Source organism: Diplotaxodon limnothrissa, linkage group LG14 (assembly GCF_057381915.1).
Source record: "Diplotaxodon limnothrissa isolate DT_005_m linkage group LG14, D_limnothrissa_male_GT1.1, whole genome shotgun sequence".
Classification (NCBI taxonomy): Eukaryota; Metazoa; Chordata; class Actinopteri; order Cichliformes; family Cichlidae; genus Diplotaxodon; species Diplotaxodon limnothrissa.
The window spans coordinates 14,382,708-14,396,777 of record NC_140609.1 but is presented as its reverse complement, the minus strand read 5'-3'; the positions used below and the strand labels follow the sequence as shown (position 1 = coordinate 14,396,777).

At 38.9% G+C, this 14,070-nt stretch overlaps 1 protein-coding gene across 1 annotated transcript; it reads left to right on the top strand.

Moving 5' to 3' along the window:
* Nucleotides 1-859: 859 nt before the first annotated feature.
* Nucleotides 860-12,196, top strand: daw1 (dynein assembly factor with WDR repeat domains 1). The gene is made up of 13 exons (XM_085370807.1): nt 860-899; nt 1,165-1,237; nt 1,846-1,990; nt 2,693-2,751; nt 2,840-2,962; nt 3,090-3,189; nt 3,729-3,836; nt 4,869-4,975; nt 5,117-5,219; nt 5,610-5,724; nt 5,967-6,043; nt 11,808-11,970; nt 12,162-12,196. The coding sequence occupies exons 1-13, from the start codon at nt 860-862 to the stop codon at nt 12,194-12,196; spliced, it is 1,248 nt and encodes a 415-aa protein (XP_085226933.1).
* Nucleotides 12,197-14,070: the final 1,874 nt, after the last annotated feature.

Below are 14,070 nucleotides of genomic sequence, written 5' to 3'. Positions count from 1 at the left end.
GATAAGTCATTTTGAGCAGGAAAGAGCATTCTTGTGACAAGGTAAAAGCTACAATTTTTTAGCTTTAATTAACTATAAAAACCTTGTATCACAGTTATGTACACATCATTTATGCTTAAAAAAGGACTTAATTTATTATAAAGTAGGACTAATAACGCAGAGCCTTGAAAAACTGTTATTTGAAAAACAGGTTATTTTTTTATTTTATATACAACCCTTTCGTAAATCTAGTTTACTAAAATCTATTAGAGCAAATATATTAGACATTGAAAAAAAGTGATCGTCTGCCAAAAAGTGACTGCCCGTGTTTAAACTGCTGTACATGACTTGCTGGCCTATAATATTTGAAATATATGTCAAAAGTAATCTTCATGAATGATATCAACTCATCTTGAGCTACACACAACATTCCTGTCACAAGGTAGAATTTTAGAAGTGACTGTTATATATCCTTTAGCCTATGTATCCCGTTAAAAAAGTCTCACTGGCATTAAAATTTTATTTTTTAAGAGCGATCTGGCAAAGACAGCAGCAGCATGACAATATAGATATTTTAACTGGCCAAAAAGGACCGGGTCATAAAGATACTTGCAAAACTGGTAATTATTTTATATATAGTCTAAAGTCTATTTATCAATATATGTAAAGACATTACACATAATTTAAAAAAAAACAAAAAACACACATAGAAACTTGAAATCACTTTTTGGCAGACCAGCACTTTTTGGTGCAACGCCGGTCCTTTAAGGCTTGTATTAGGCATGCGCGGTACGCATGCCTAATACAACGGACGCGAGTCCGGTCGCCATAACAACGGTTTGTTTCTATGTGATGTGATAGGACCTTATTAGAAGTCATAATGAAACTCAAGCGGTTTCTCCTCAGATATTATCCGCCAGGTAATACAAGTTATGTTTGTAGTCCTATCTAAAATGTTGCTTCTCATGGAGGTCATATGACTGTGCCTAACCTTCATATTAAATCGTTATGGCCTAAAGTTTGTCTGACATTAGCTAGTTAGCTAACGCTTTTCAAACTCAAATCGGCAGAAGGGTTAGATAGTTTGTCATTATAAGACATAACAGGTTAAGTTAACTAGAACCCAGGTGTTGTAATGTCAGCCTCTCTTTAATTCTTTTATTTTTCATTTTTTTATGCTGTCAGGTATAATCCTTGAATACGAGAAAGGAGGATTTCTGAGGACCAAATCAATAGATCTTTTGGATTTGACTCCAGAGTGCGTGAGTTGTACCTGTTAGGATCTCTCTCTCTCTCTCTGCGTGTGCGTGTGTGTGTGTGTGTGTGTGTGTGTGTGTGTGTGTGATCTCAGCACTGAAGATAATGTCAATAACAAACTGTTACAACCTACGGTTACATTACCACTAAAAAACGACTTTCTGCAGACTAAAACCCTATTTAAAAACCATGCTGCATTTATTATGAAGTTGGACTGTGGAGGAGTTGCAATTCCTTAATGTGGCATTACATTAGACTAGAGATTTCTTTTAAATGACCCATTTACTTTAGGAATACCAACATTACTCATTTCAGCTCTTACTGGCAGTCACAAGGGTGTAAATCTGACAACACGGGGAGTGATATTTTAACACACATTAAACATACTTTGGTGAAATTGTAGAGTAAATGTAATCTTTGTTAAGCTGTATTTGTTATCCTAAACCCCCTTTCTGTTTCCATTTTCTTTCCCTTTTCTGTTCCTAATGTCTTGGTTTTTTTTGGTTTGTTTTTGTTTTTTGTTTTTTTTACATTTTTTTTCTCTCTTTTGCCATCAAGCTACCTAAAATTACAAAAAGACTTATCACATTTTATGTTTTAAAATTGTAGAACAAATCCAGATGAGTTGGTGGAAGAAATCAGACAATCAGAGCCTCTGGTCACAAAGGCTCAGGCTGATCAGGTCAAACAGCTGGTTATTCGACTTCAGAAGAAACAGACCCAGCAGGACCATCACAGGTTCTGTTTCTCCAAGGTCAGACACAAAACAGCAGTAAATAAATCAACACGTAGACATGACGCTTACAAGGAATTCCTGCTAGTGAAGACATTTATCTATTTCCCTCACATTGTTGAAAGTTATTTGGTGCTCCTTGTAACCTTGATTTTAATGAAAGAATGGTTTTATGAACTAAAGTTTATTTTGTCTGTGAAACATGGCACACGTGTTGCTTATTGAGTTATGATATTAATGCTTTTATTCCACACAGACTGTTGGAACAGTAACATTTTTGCAGCATGAATAAACGGGCACAATCCATTAGCTCGGCGATTAGCAGATGCTATTTACATATGTGGAATGTGATTTGTGAAATTAGTAACTACTGTTTTAGAGAGGCACTAGAAAGCAGCAGTGATCGGGTTACTAAGTCGCTAGTGCTTCATGCGCATGTATTAGGGGAGTTAAATGGAAGTCAGGGTCAGTTGCATTGCTGGAGATCAGAGGTTACTGAATTTATTTTGCCTGCATCTAAAAATTGGGAGATCTTTCTGTTCTTAATGAGAGCAGAAAGTTATTCCACCAGTGGTGGGCCAGGAGGAAGAAGCCTTCACATTACATTATAGTCAAATGAATTATACATACAGAAGTTACATGGGTAATTTTAAAGATGAATGTAGATGAATGTAGTCAATAACTAAATTGGATTTTTCAGACCAGTTTCAATTTTTTTTCCAGGAGCTCAAGGCACACATATTGCCACTGACAAATGTTGCCTTTGACAAATCTGGGTCAAGGTGAGTTTTTAACACTGAGTAACCTGCCACTTTGTTGTTTAGGAGAAATTACAGTTTGTGCAATTCCCCCTTTTCTCTCACACTGCAGGTTTATAACTGGGAGTTACGACAGGACATGTAGAGTCTGGGACACAGCCTCAGGCACAGAGCTGCACGTGCTAGAGGGTCACAGAAACGTGGTGTATGCAATTGCGTTCAACAACCCTTATGGGTAATGAGCTGTTTTAGGAAAACCTTTATAACATGGGAGGGTCGCATTGCTCAATTGAAGATTCACATCAGTGTTTCATCTTAAAAATGAATGTTTCATTGCTTTATTTTCTCTCTATTAAACTTAGAGACAAGATTGCGACTGGCTCTTTTGATAAGACCTGCAAACTGTGGTGTGCCGAGACTGGCAAATGTTTTCATACTTATCGGGGACACATGGGAGAAATAGTATGTATAATGATTTGTTTTAAATGAATTTAATTTGTGTTAGTTTTTGGTTGATTGCTGATTCATATTTGAAACACAAGTCAGTATTTAAGCTATGTGAGCATTTAAACTACAAGGTTCTGCTATGGTATTGTGTTTAGTACTTTAACATGACCTATAATTTTATTTACTGTCTACATTTTTATTCTTGGACTCATAGTAGCTTTGCATGATTTACAAGTAATCTCCATTTATCTAAGACTGAGCCTTGGGCAGCTTGTTTCATCTTCTGTCTGAGGCAAGATATTTTACTCCCATTAAGTCCATCTGCTCTCTAAATGAGCTTTTTTTTTCTGATTGGCTGTGATTGACTCACAAACAAGAGGTTGGGTTGGGCTGCTGTAAGCATATGGGTGAGATGACCATATTCAGTAAATTGCCATATCAAGCCAAGAATAGAAACAACTGTTTCAAATCGAGAGTTTAGAGCAGTTCATATGCCATATACTATTCAGCTTTGCTACAGAATACAATACAACCTAAGTAAAAAAATTTTGTAGGTGTGTCTTGCATTCAACCCCCAGAGTACGCTGGTGGCCACAAGCAGTATGGACACCACTGCCAAGCTGTGGGATGTGGAGAGTGGGGAGGAAGTGGCCACACTGACTGTGAGATACCCTTTCCTCAAACTCTGTCCCATTGCTTTTCTTGCTCTTCTTATCCTGGTGTTGTGACCCACATTCATTCATTAATGATGATTCATTAACTTTTTAGTCACTTGTGAAAGTGACATGAATGCTGTCAAGTGCTCTTGATGACCAACATTTGATAGGAATGTGACAAACTCTTTAAGAAGGCACTGATAGCCCTCTCTAAGGGTAGTAGTGAGACCTCTTTAATGTGCAGACTGCACGTGGGTTTATAGTGTGACTTGCTGAATCTGTGTCAGCAAGGAGCAACTCTCTGCCCCTCTCAATTCACTTAGCTTCTCACACCATGAAGAATCAGTAATGCAGTCAACTGAGTGCAGATTCTTTAATCTGTTCTTTTTTTTTTTAAGTTAACTTCAATTTTATAAATCTACCGGTAAGGCTAACCTGTGTATTTATGTTAACAAATTCAGGAGACTATAATGTGGGGGGCTCACACTAGCTATGACACCATTTAGTTGCCAGACTGCACACGCCTTTGAAAACATTAAACATTATGCACAAAATACCTCAAATGAGCCCTAAAAAGTAAAATAAATGAGGGACAGGTGATCAAAGTGGGTGCGAGCCACCACTTATGAATTGGACCACACTTACCTTCAAACTCATTCTGATCTTAAATACACACTTCTAAAGTTTGGAGGCTGTACTTTGCACTGTTGGGACAAATCCATCCAAGGACAGTAAGACATAAACACCTGCCAAAGTTCTTAAAGCTGCCTTTGATGTAGTTCCTTCTAGGACAACAGCCCCACTTTTCTGCAGGGACACACACACACACACACACACACACACACACACACACACACACACACACACACACACACACACACACACACACACACAAGGTGAAAATAATCAGCTGTATAAGCCACACTGTTGTGGTTGGTAAATATTTGCATTTTATGATGCACTTTTTCATCCATAATGTGAGTGGCTGTGAGGGAGAAACGAAATAAGACAGTGAGAGATAATGCCATCTCCTTTCAGGGTCACACCGCAGAGGTCCTCTCGCTGTGCTTTAACACAGTGGGTAGTCAACTTGTCACCGGTTCCTTCGACCACACAGTCACTATATGGGATGTTGCTTCAGGAAGGTCAGAAGTTATCAATATTATGCATCCATTTGTGCATGTGTCATCATTTATACTTCACAGAGAATGTAACACTTATCGATTCTGCCTTACAAAGCTGTGAGACTGATTAATTGCTGTTCAATTCCTTGTTTTTTCCCCTAGACGGGTCCACACACTCATTGGTCACATGGGAGAAATAAGCAATACTCAGTTTAACTGGGATTGCTCCTTGATTGTTACTGGTTCCATGGATAAAACCTGCAAAGTAAGCTATCATTAAGCCCAAATATCTTTTTTTTGTTCCCAAAATCTCTTGTCAGAGGCTGAAAACATGTCTGTTTGTATTTACCGTCTTCAATTTCCCACTCTCTCGCAAACTCCTGTGTCTAAGGTCTGTGGAGAAAAATTAAATCCTAATTCCTTAATTACACCAAGATGAGTCACGCTCACAAGTGAGAATTATCCACCTCGCTGCATTCCTCTGAGGGAGATGGCCATAATAAAGCCACTTCAGAGTTTAATGCTACATTCACAAATGCATACTTCATGAGTTTGGTGTTTCCATGCTCCATGATGAATGCATGCTCCAGTTATGTAGTTCGCTCCTGTGTGCATGTATAATTCTGTTTTTTGACATGTGTAAATGTGTTCGCAGGTTTGGGAGACTGTCAGTGGGAAGTGTGTTGCCACCCTCACTGGACACAAAGAAGAGGTGTTGGATGTGTGTTTTGATTTAAGTGGTCAACTCATTGCTACTGCCTCAGCTGATGGTGAGACAACACTTCAGTCAAAAGATTACATTCCGAGTAAAACTGTACTAGCACGGTATTACAAACGTACCCTAAATATACTACTTGTGCAGAATTTAAGATTCTGCATTTAAAGATTTCTACAAATACCTAAGCTTTATTGGTTGTATAAATTTGGATTTTCCACAACAAAAGCAACATTTTTATAATTTTGTAAGCTGTGCCTGTGTGCTGAAAACTCTCTCTCTTCCTGAAACTCTCAGGGACAGCAAGAGTGTTCAGTACAGCAACACATCAGTGTCTTGCAACCTTAGAAGGCCACGATGGCGATATCTCCAAGGTAAGTTGATGAAGCCAAACTGTCTGTTCTAAAAGAACAATTTAAGTTATGGCTATTTTTTGTCATCTATTTATCTGTAATTAAATGAAAAAGCATAACTGTGTTGCTCAAGCTTTTTCAGCATTTTATCACTCTTCTCAACTTTGTGAGTATTAACTATTATTTTAACTTATAAAGCGTAACCCTGCCCCTTGGTACACCTTACGTATATCAGGTTTTTGCTGTTGAAAAAGCTGGGTTAAGGTGAGTTTAGACATGTTTTGGCATTTTAAATAATGCTTAATCGTTACTAAGGATGCCGAAGTTTGCCATACCCCATACCATTATACCACCAGCAGCCTGAACCTTTGATTCAGGGGTCAGGCTGCTTTCATGTTGTTTTCACCAAATTCTGACCGTACCATCTAAACGTTGCAGCAGAAATTGAGACTCAAGTATTTTCACCCAGAGAACTGTCGATCACTGGATATTTTCTCTTTTTAGTCCACCCTATGGTTGTAGGTAAATTTCAGTAGACAGTAGTAGAGATGGACTGATCCGATATTACGTATCGGTATCGGTCCGATACTGACCTAAATTACTGGATCGGATATCGGAGAAAAATAAAAAATGTAATCCGATCCATTAAATATCACGAAAGCACCTCACAAAACTTGCAACACGCCGTAACTCACCTCAGAACGTTAGCACGTCGGAGCAGTATGCATCACGTGATAGAGCGGCTGTGGCATGCAGGACCTGTCGGTGGTCTGGATAGCATTTGGAGCTTCGCTAGCAACCCGGCATTTCATCTCCGACAAAGTTATCCCCGAGAGAAGTAAAGCAAGTGTGTAAGTCCATCTCTGAATGTTTGTAAAGCATTCCTGCATTAAGCTTAACAAGCGACTGCCTCTTCTTGCTGCTACTTCAATCATGAAACTGCTTAATGATCAGCTGATCGGCTTTTCTGTCACGAGTCCGTCTCTTTTGTTTGTTTTTGGCCCACTTCGCGCCAGAAAGAGGAAACCAGCGGCTGAACAACAGCAGCACGTTTAAGCTTGATAAGCTGTTGTTAGAATTTATTTAATATTACTTTCTACACCACGATCCTTTTCTACGCAGCTGACGGCTGGTAACTGTGCAGGGGCGGATCTAGCAAAGTTTAGCCAGGGGGGCCGATAGGGCATTAACTGGGAAAAGGGGGCACAAAGACATACTTTTCTTTCTTATTCTCATTTAAAATGTCTAGCTTTTAATAAATAATTATCTGACACCCAAAGTTTTAATTTGATGTAAAATGAATAGAAGTCAATTACTGTATATAGTAACTATTAAGTCTAATATATATACCCTAGTAAGCTATAGTACTTTTTCCTTTGGGAAGGTACCATCTGTGCAGTCTGCAATTTTGTTGAAGAAAGATGTTGAATCTATTTAATATTTCTTGAAAAATAATTGATTTCTGTGCATTTTTTTTCACACTGCATCAAATTAAGGTTGATTACGTCGATTAAGCATCATGAGGTGGAGCGTGAGGGGTGGTTCCCCATTTTTAATTTATTTTTGTTGTTGCTGGGAGTTGGAACCCTATTAGTTAGGTTGCTTAATATTTATGCTAAGTACTCTTTAAAATACCAGAATAGGGAGGATGGTGTAGGTTTAAGTTTATTAGATTGATCAGTATTGCTGAACCATGAAATATTTTTTTTTGCATACAGGTATAACAGAATAGCTTTAGTGTAGTTGTTGTTTTAAACTTGAGTATGAACTTATAGAAAATGCAGCAAGATATTTAAAAAAACAGTTTTGTTGATTAAAAAACACTATATCGGATTCATATCGGTATCGGCAGATATCCAAATTTATGATATCGGTATCGGTATCGGACATAAAAAAGTGGTATCGTGCCATCTCTAGACAGTAGTTACACTGGCCCATCTGACACCAACAAACATTCCATGCTCAGCGACACTAAAAATCATCTTTCTTCCTAATTCTGATTCTCAATTTGAGGTCTTTTCAACCATGTCTATGTGCCTAATGGGTGCCTAAATGCACTGCTGTGATGCCGTGTGATTGGGCGATTACTTCTTTGTAGCTATTATAGTTAAAGAGCACAGATGTGAGACTGTGATTTCATAGCAAACTTTTACCCATTTGTGAGTCTTATGTTTGAAACCATTCAGAAAATGATCTCAGTATTCGTATGGCAAATGTAGTAATAAAAATAAGAACAAATTATTAAGTATTCTATAACCAGGGCCACAGCCACAACTTTGGGCATGCGTCATGCAGCTAGCAGCTGTGAATAAACTTGTGATTTTTGTGTAATATTGACTCAGACCACAGTTTTCCTCGCCAGTGCTTTAAATAGGTCATTTTTTAAAATTACCTAGCTAACATGTGACAGAGTTTGATGCTGAAATGGAGGGACAGGACTCGAAGCTTCAGGATGTTTTGAGTTATCGCCAGAAATCTGTGAGCACAGTTCTAAACCTGATTAACATGGCCTACTAGTAGTAACGCAAGCACATACATGCGAGTACTCTGGCATGGGGCACTGCTGTCTGACCCTGCACTGACCTTGTTCTTTATTTGGAGCGATATCACCCATTTAATATTTGTCAAGTGCGATGCTCTGCACGAGTGTGGGTTTTCCACAGGTTCTGGCTCAGAGGGCTTCTCTGTGTGCATTTACTAAAACACATTAGACAGCCAGTAATAAACAGGCTGGATGGAAGACGATTCCAGGGGATTATGACACTAATCTCTCCCTAACAGGACACCAGCCATCCTCCTGTCCATGCTTCTTAACCATTTTCTTCCCCATGTTTTTTTCCTTCTATTTCAGTATCTCACTCAGTAAGCTTTTAATTTTATTTTTATTACATCTCGGTCACTGCTGTAGTAAATTCACTTTGCTACCCTTTTGTTTGTGAATGATAATATATTATAAATGATGGAATGCTAATTAAATGACTAGTTCTAAAGGTCTAAAGATATTTTCTTCTGTGTGGAAGATGGTATAAATCAGCATTCCCCAACCTTTTTTGCGCCATGGACCGGTTTATGTCCAACAATATTTTCACGGACCGGCCTTTAAAAATAAAACCAGTATCGGTAGCAAAAAAAAAAGAAGATTTATCCACAACACGGGAATAGACCCAGGGAAACCGAGTTAATGAGAAAAACGATAAAAAAAATAACGATAAAAATCCTGAAAACCATAACTTTCACACTCAAGCCTCAACTCTCGCGGCCTGGTACCAAACGACTCATGGACCCGAGGGGTTGGGGACCACTGGTATAGATAGCTTCTCATAACTGTGTTTTCAAACTAAGCATTAAGAGGACTCTTTCCTATTCTGGATGTTCCATTTGCTTTATTCTTGCCCTTAATTCAAATCAAAATGACAATCTAATGGAAAAAATCAGTGTTTGATTAAATTTGTAGAGCCCATTTACAGCATGCTCCAAACTTTCATTGAAAAAATCCATATGGTGTAGGAAGTAGCATTTTTGCAGGTCCTTGTTGAAATGCGTTTTAAAATTAACTTTTACCTTAAATTTAGCCTCTACATCTAACCAACAAAAATGGTTCTCGTAGTTTTGAGTCATTCTTACGCTACAAACAAGATGTGATTGGTTAGGCCAATGTAACCTAGTGACCATGCAAGAGAGACGATATTGAGTAATGCCAGATTAAACAAATGCTTTAGCCTTGTTAATCCTTCCTCCATTTTATATATACAGTTATATAAAAAGGAAAGTTCACTTGCTTCCAGTCTGGTAAAAATAATCTCAGATTAACAAGAACACATGACGTATTATATGGTGTCATTATTTATTTAACACAGTGGTGTCCAAACCCAGGCCTTGAGGTTTTAGATGTGTCCTTGTTCCAACACAGCTGAGTTAAATGGCTAAATTACCTCCTCAACATCTCTTGAAGTTCTCCAGAGGCCTGGTAATGAACTAATCATTTCATTCAGGTGTGTAGACTCAGGGTGAGATCTAAAACCTGCAGGACACCTGCCCTCGAGGCCTGGAGTTGGCTAAGAACACCCTTGTTCAGGGCTGCCCAATCCCAGTCCTCGAGAGCTACTATCCTGCAGCTTTTAGATGCATCCCTACTCCAACACAGCTGAATCAAATGGTTTGATTACCTCTTCAGCATGCCATCGTGTTTGGCAAAGGCCTGATAACAAGCCATTCATTTGATTCGGGTGTGTGGGAACAAGGATGCATCTAAAAGCTGCAGGACGGTAGCTCTCGAGGACCGGGATTGGGCACCCCTGTCCTTGTTGCTTCCATAGGGGTTAAGAGGACAAGTAACTGCTAACTGTTGCAAATCAAATGTATTTATTGATCATCAGCATCAGTTAGCATGCTAAATGTTAAAGTTCATAATGGCATAAAGAGAAACAGACTGAACAAGTTTGGCTTGTTTGTGAAGGTGCCTGGAGAAAGCAATATCCTTTTAACAGACAAGACCACAGTGGAGATGTTTGTCCACAATGCAGTGTTTATGAGGATATTTCCAAAACTGCGAAATAGAAAATGTATATCGACACAAACACCTCATACAAACTGTCAAGCACAGCGGTAGAGGGGTGATGGTTTAGTCTTAGTTTGCAGCTGCAGGTCCGGGGCAAGTTGGAGTCACTGAGGTGTCTGTGACGTTTTCTGTATACCAAAATATTCTAGAGCCAAATACGAGGCTTGGACTAAGTTATGTAATGAAGTGGGACAGTGCTTCTAAACAGACCAGCAAATCTACAACAGAATGGCTGAAAAGGTAAAGAGTCAGGGTGTTGCAATTGCCCGGTTTAAGTCGAGAACTCAAACTGATTAAAATGCTGTGACTGGAGCTTAAGAGAGCTGTACACATGAATGAATGCCCTCAAACCTAAGTGATCAGTCTAGCTACTTAGTATTTTTATCCTTGAGGTATTGGTTCTATCGCTAGTTAGCTAACATAAACTAATGTAAGGCAGCAACCAAAAAAACAACCCTGTGACGTCTTGTTGTGTACTGACACAACATATGACCTTAAAAACACTTATTTCTTAAATCCAGCTTCTCAGACAGTGACATTGGACTAGTGCTCCATGATGTAATTTAGCCTTTCTACACATAGTGTTTCATGTCCACTTTAATATGCAGTATGCAACTGAGACACTCATCAGCTTTGTTTATTTTTTATCTGATTCCTTTACTCTTTTTGATCTTTTTCTCTTCGCTGTCCATTTTAAAACATCAACCTTCCATTTTGGCACCTGTCATAGCTTCCACCCCCACCCACACCTCAATCTTCTATCCTTGCCAGCTTCTTCTCTAGACAGTTTCCATTTCCTGTCTGGGGGTCTCTCGTTGGCACTGAGTTTAGAATTTTAATAAAAAAACATACTTTACTTTCATGGCCATCTAGGGCCAACTTCATTTAATCATCCCTTCCTTTACCTCACTGTTAGGATATAAAACCACTCAGGGAATGATAAACCCAGACTATAATACAATCAGTTTCAGCCATGATTTTCATAACGCTCCTCTATCATCTCAGAGTAGTTCCACTGGTGCCTTTATCCTCCTTAAGCATTTTAAGTTGAATGACCTCAATGGAATAATGCTACTGATATGGTAAAATTGGTCTAGACTCACCCATTTCCACCCCTCATGTCATTTCTACTTTCTCTGGCATAATCTCTTATTCAGCAACTTTGTTGCAAATGTACCACAACCCTCGAAAAAAGGCTAACTGTCCTGGCTCTGCCTCTCTTGGTAGATCTGTTTCAGCCCTCAGGGCACCAGAGTCCTGACTGCCAGCTCAGACAAGACAGCTCGGCTCTGGGATGCTCACTCTGGAGTCTGCTTACAAGTCCTGGAGGGGCACACAGACGAGATCTTTTCCTGCGTCTTCAACTACGAGGGTGACACAATCATTACAGGTACATAGAACTGACACAGAAAACACACATAAACCCCATCTGACCATCGTACACTGTTAAAATGTAGCTGTAGGAGGCAAATGTACTCTTCATCACAACCGTCACAAATGCTTAATTGCAGTTTTTAGATGAAAAGCGTGCAGCTGTGTCCTTCTGTGCAGCTATCCATTTGTATTTGTGCTTCCCTGCAGGCAGCAAGGATAACACATGCCGGATCTGGTACTGAACATTACCTGAGGCTCAGGAGGGCATTTACATGAACACAACAATCAAATTGTGTTTGCCAAATATTGCCCACTTTGTGTCTGCTCGATTGTGGACTACTGTAAAAGAAAAACACAAAAAAATCACAAACTCCTGCTCAGTTTAAACTTTGACTTCTGTGTGAAGTTAATGTGGTCCTAGAAATCAACAGCAGCTTGGAATCTCTGCTCAGAAGATGTCATCAAAAGGAGTCGAATTCTTCAATTTCAAAAGCTGTCTGTTTTGTTCAAGCAATAATTGACGTTATAGGAAATAGATGGATTAACTGTACATCATATAGTACCAGGGTTTCAGGTAACTTCACATCATTGTAGGAGTGCCCACCTGATGAGAAAACACAGGCTTTCCTTTGCTTCCCACCACTATTTTTTGCTATACAACATGCTGAATGAGTCTGTGACTCGGTTCACAGTGACAAACAAATCACACAGCAACGCTTGCAAAGTCCCTTCCATACAAGTGCAACGTAAAAATCACATACATTCCTCCTTGTCCACACTAAGGTTGTTAGTCATGGGTAATTTAAACTGACATTGGAAAAAAGCTCTGATTAGATTTATGTCATGTTACATTGTGTACACCCAACTAACATATTACTAACCTGTCAAATACTGCCCCACAGTGTTGACTGTAGTGACCCTGAAACCTCTAAATACTGTTGGGTAGCTGCCTACCATTAGTTAATTAGCACTCACCTTTGCTTTGACAATAAAGAATTTCTTGTTCTTCATCACTCAAACTGCAGATTTATTGTCCAACCCAGACTGAAAATACATTGACTATCCTTTTGCAGTCTGTGACTGAAATTCTCTGTATTGACATATGGATTTTAAATCTCCCAAACATGATGTTCGATCAGATATCTTTATCTTCTTTCGAGAGCTCATGAAAAAGCTGGTGGTTTGAAACTGATGGAAAATTGGCAGGCAGCTCTATAAAGTGTCTGTCATAGCTGGCATGTTAGAACAGTGTTTTTCTCGCCAAGTCCCCGTATTATCACACAACTAAAAACTATGACGTTTGGGAATTCTCAAATTGCTACTTTAAAGCTCTGTGTTGAAATATGGTTTTATGGATTTTTTATGATAAGGAGATTTAGATTAAGATTATAAAACCTTTATACCTTTTTATAGATTTGTGCTAGACCTACATACATGAACAGAGCTGTAGGGCCACAGTACTAAATCTTTAAATTCAAATGTATTAAGTGTATAAAATCAAGCACCTAGCCACGCAGTCTGCCTTTGTGAGAAAATGTCTCTTTCTAAAGAGCTCATTCAATTAAAATGCAGGACTGTAATAGGACACCACCACTGAAACAGTCAGCCAATATTTTTTGTTCATACTACCTTCTCTTTCCCCTCACCCCCAACCAGTCACAGCAGATGGCTGCCACTCATTGAGCCAGGTTCTGTCTACCAAAGGTTTCTTCCTGTTAAAAGGGAGTTTCTCTTTCCCACTGTCACAGAGAGCTTGCTCACAGGGGTTTGTGTGTTTCTTGGGGTTTCTAATATTGCAGGAGACTGCTGTTTTGAATTGGCGTTATACAGTTGTATGCATCAGTTGTATACAGCACCGTTCCTGAATGCAAACTACAATAATAAACCTATCAGTATGGTTGTGTTTAGTAGTTTTAATTCTCTCTCTTTTTGGGGAAACAGTTCAGTGGAGTGTAATAGTGTGCATAAATGCACCCCTGAATATTGAGATTTTATTTTCCCTGGTTTACAAATGACACAACACTTGCTCTTATTTCACATCACAGAAATTTATTGATGTCAAAAGATAAATACATTCATTTCTACTGTGACCAAGTTTACAGCTGTGTCATGTGCT

Excerpts from the sequence above, each read along its gene's own strand:
- daw1 (XM_085370807.1), top strand. The coding sequence starts at position 860 with ATGAAACTCAAGCGGTTTCTCCTCAGATATTATCCGCCAG. Across the intron at positions 2,752-2,839 it reads TTTGACAAATCTGGGTCAAG|GTTTATAACTGGGAGTTACG; the intron begins GTGAGTTTTTAA and ends CTCACACTGCAG. Across the intron at positions 6,044-11,807 it reads ACGATGGCGATATCTCCAAG|ATCTGTTTCAGCCCTCAGGG; the intron begins GTAAGTTGATGA and ends CTCTCTTGGTAG.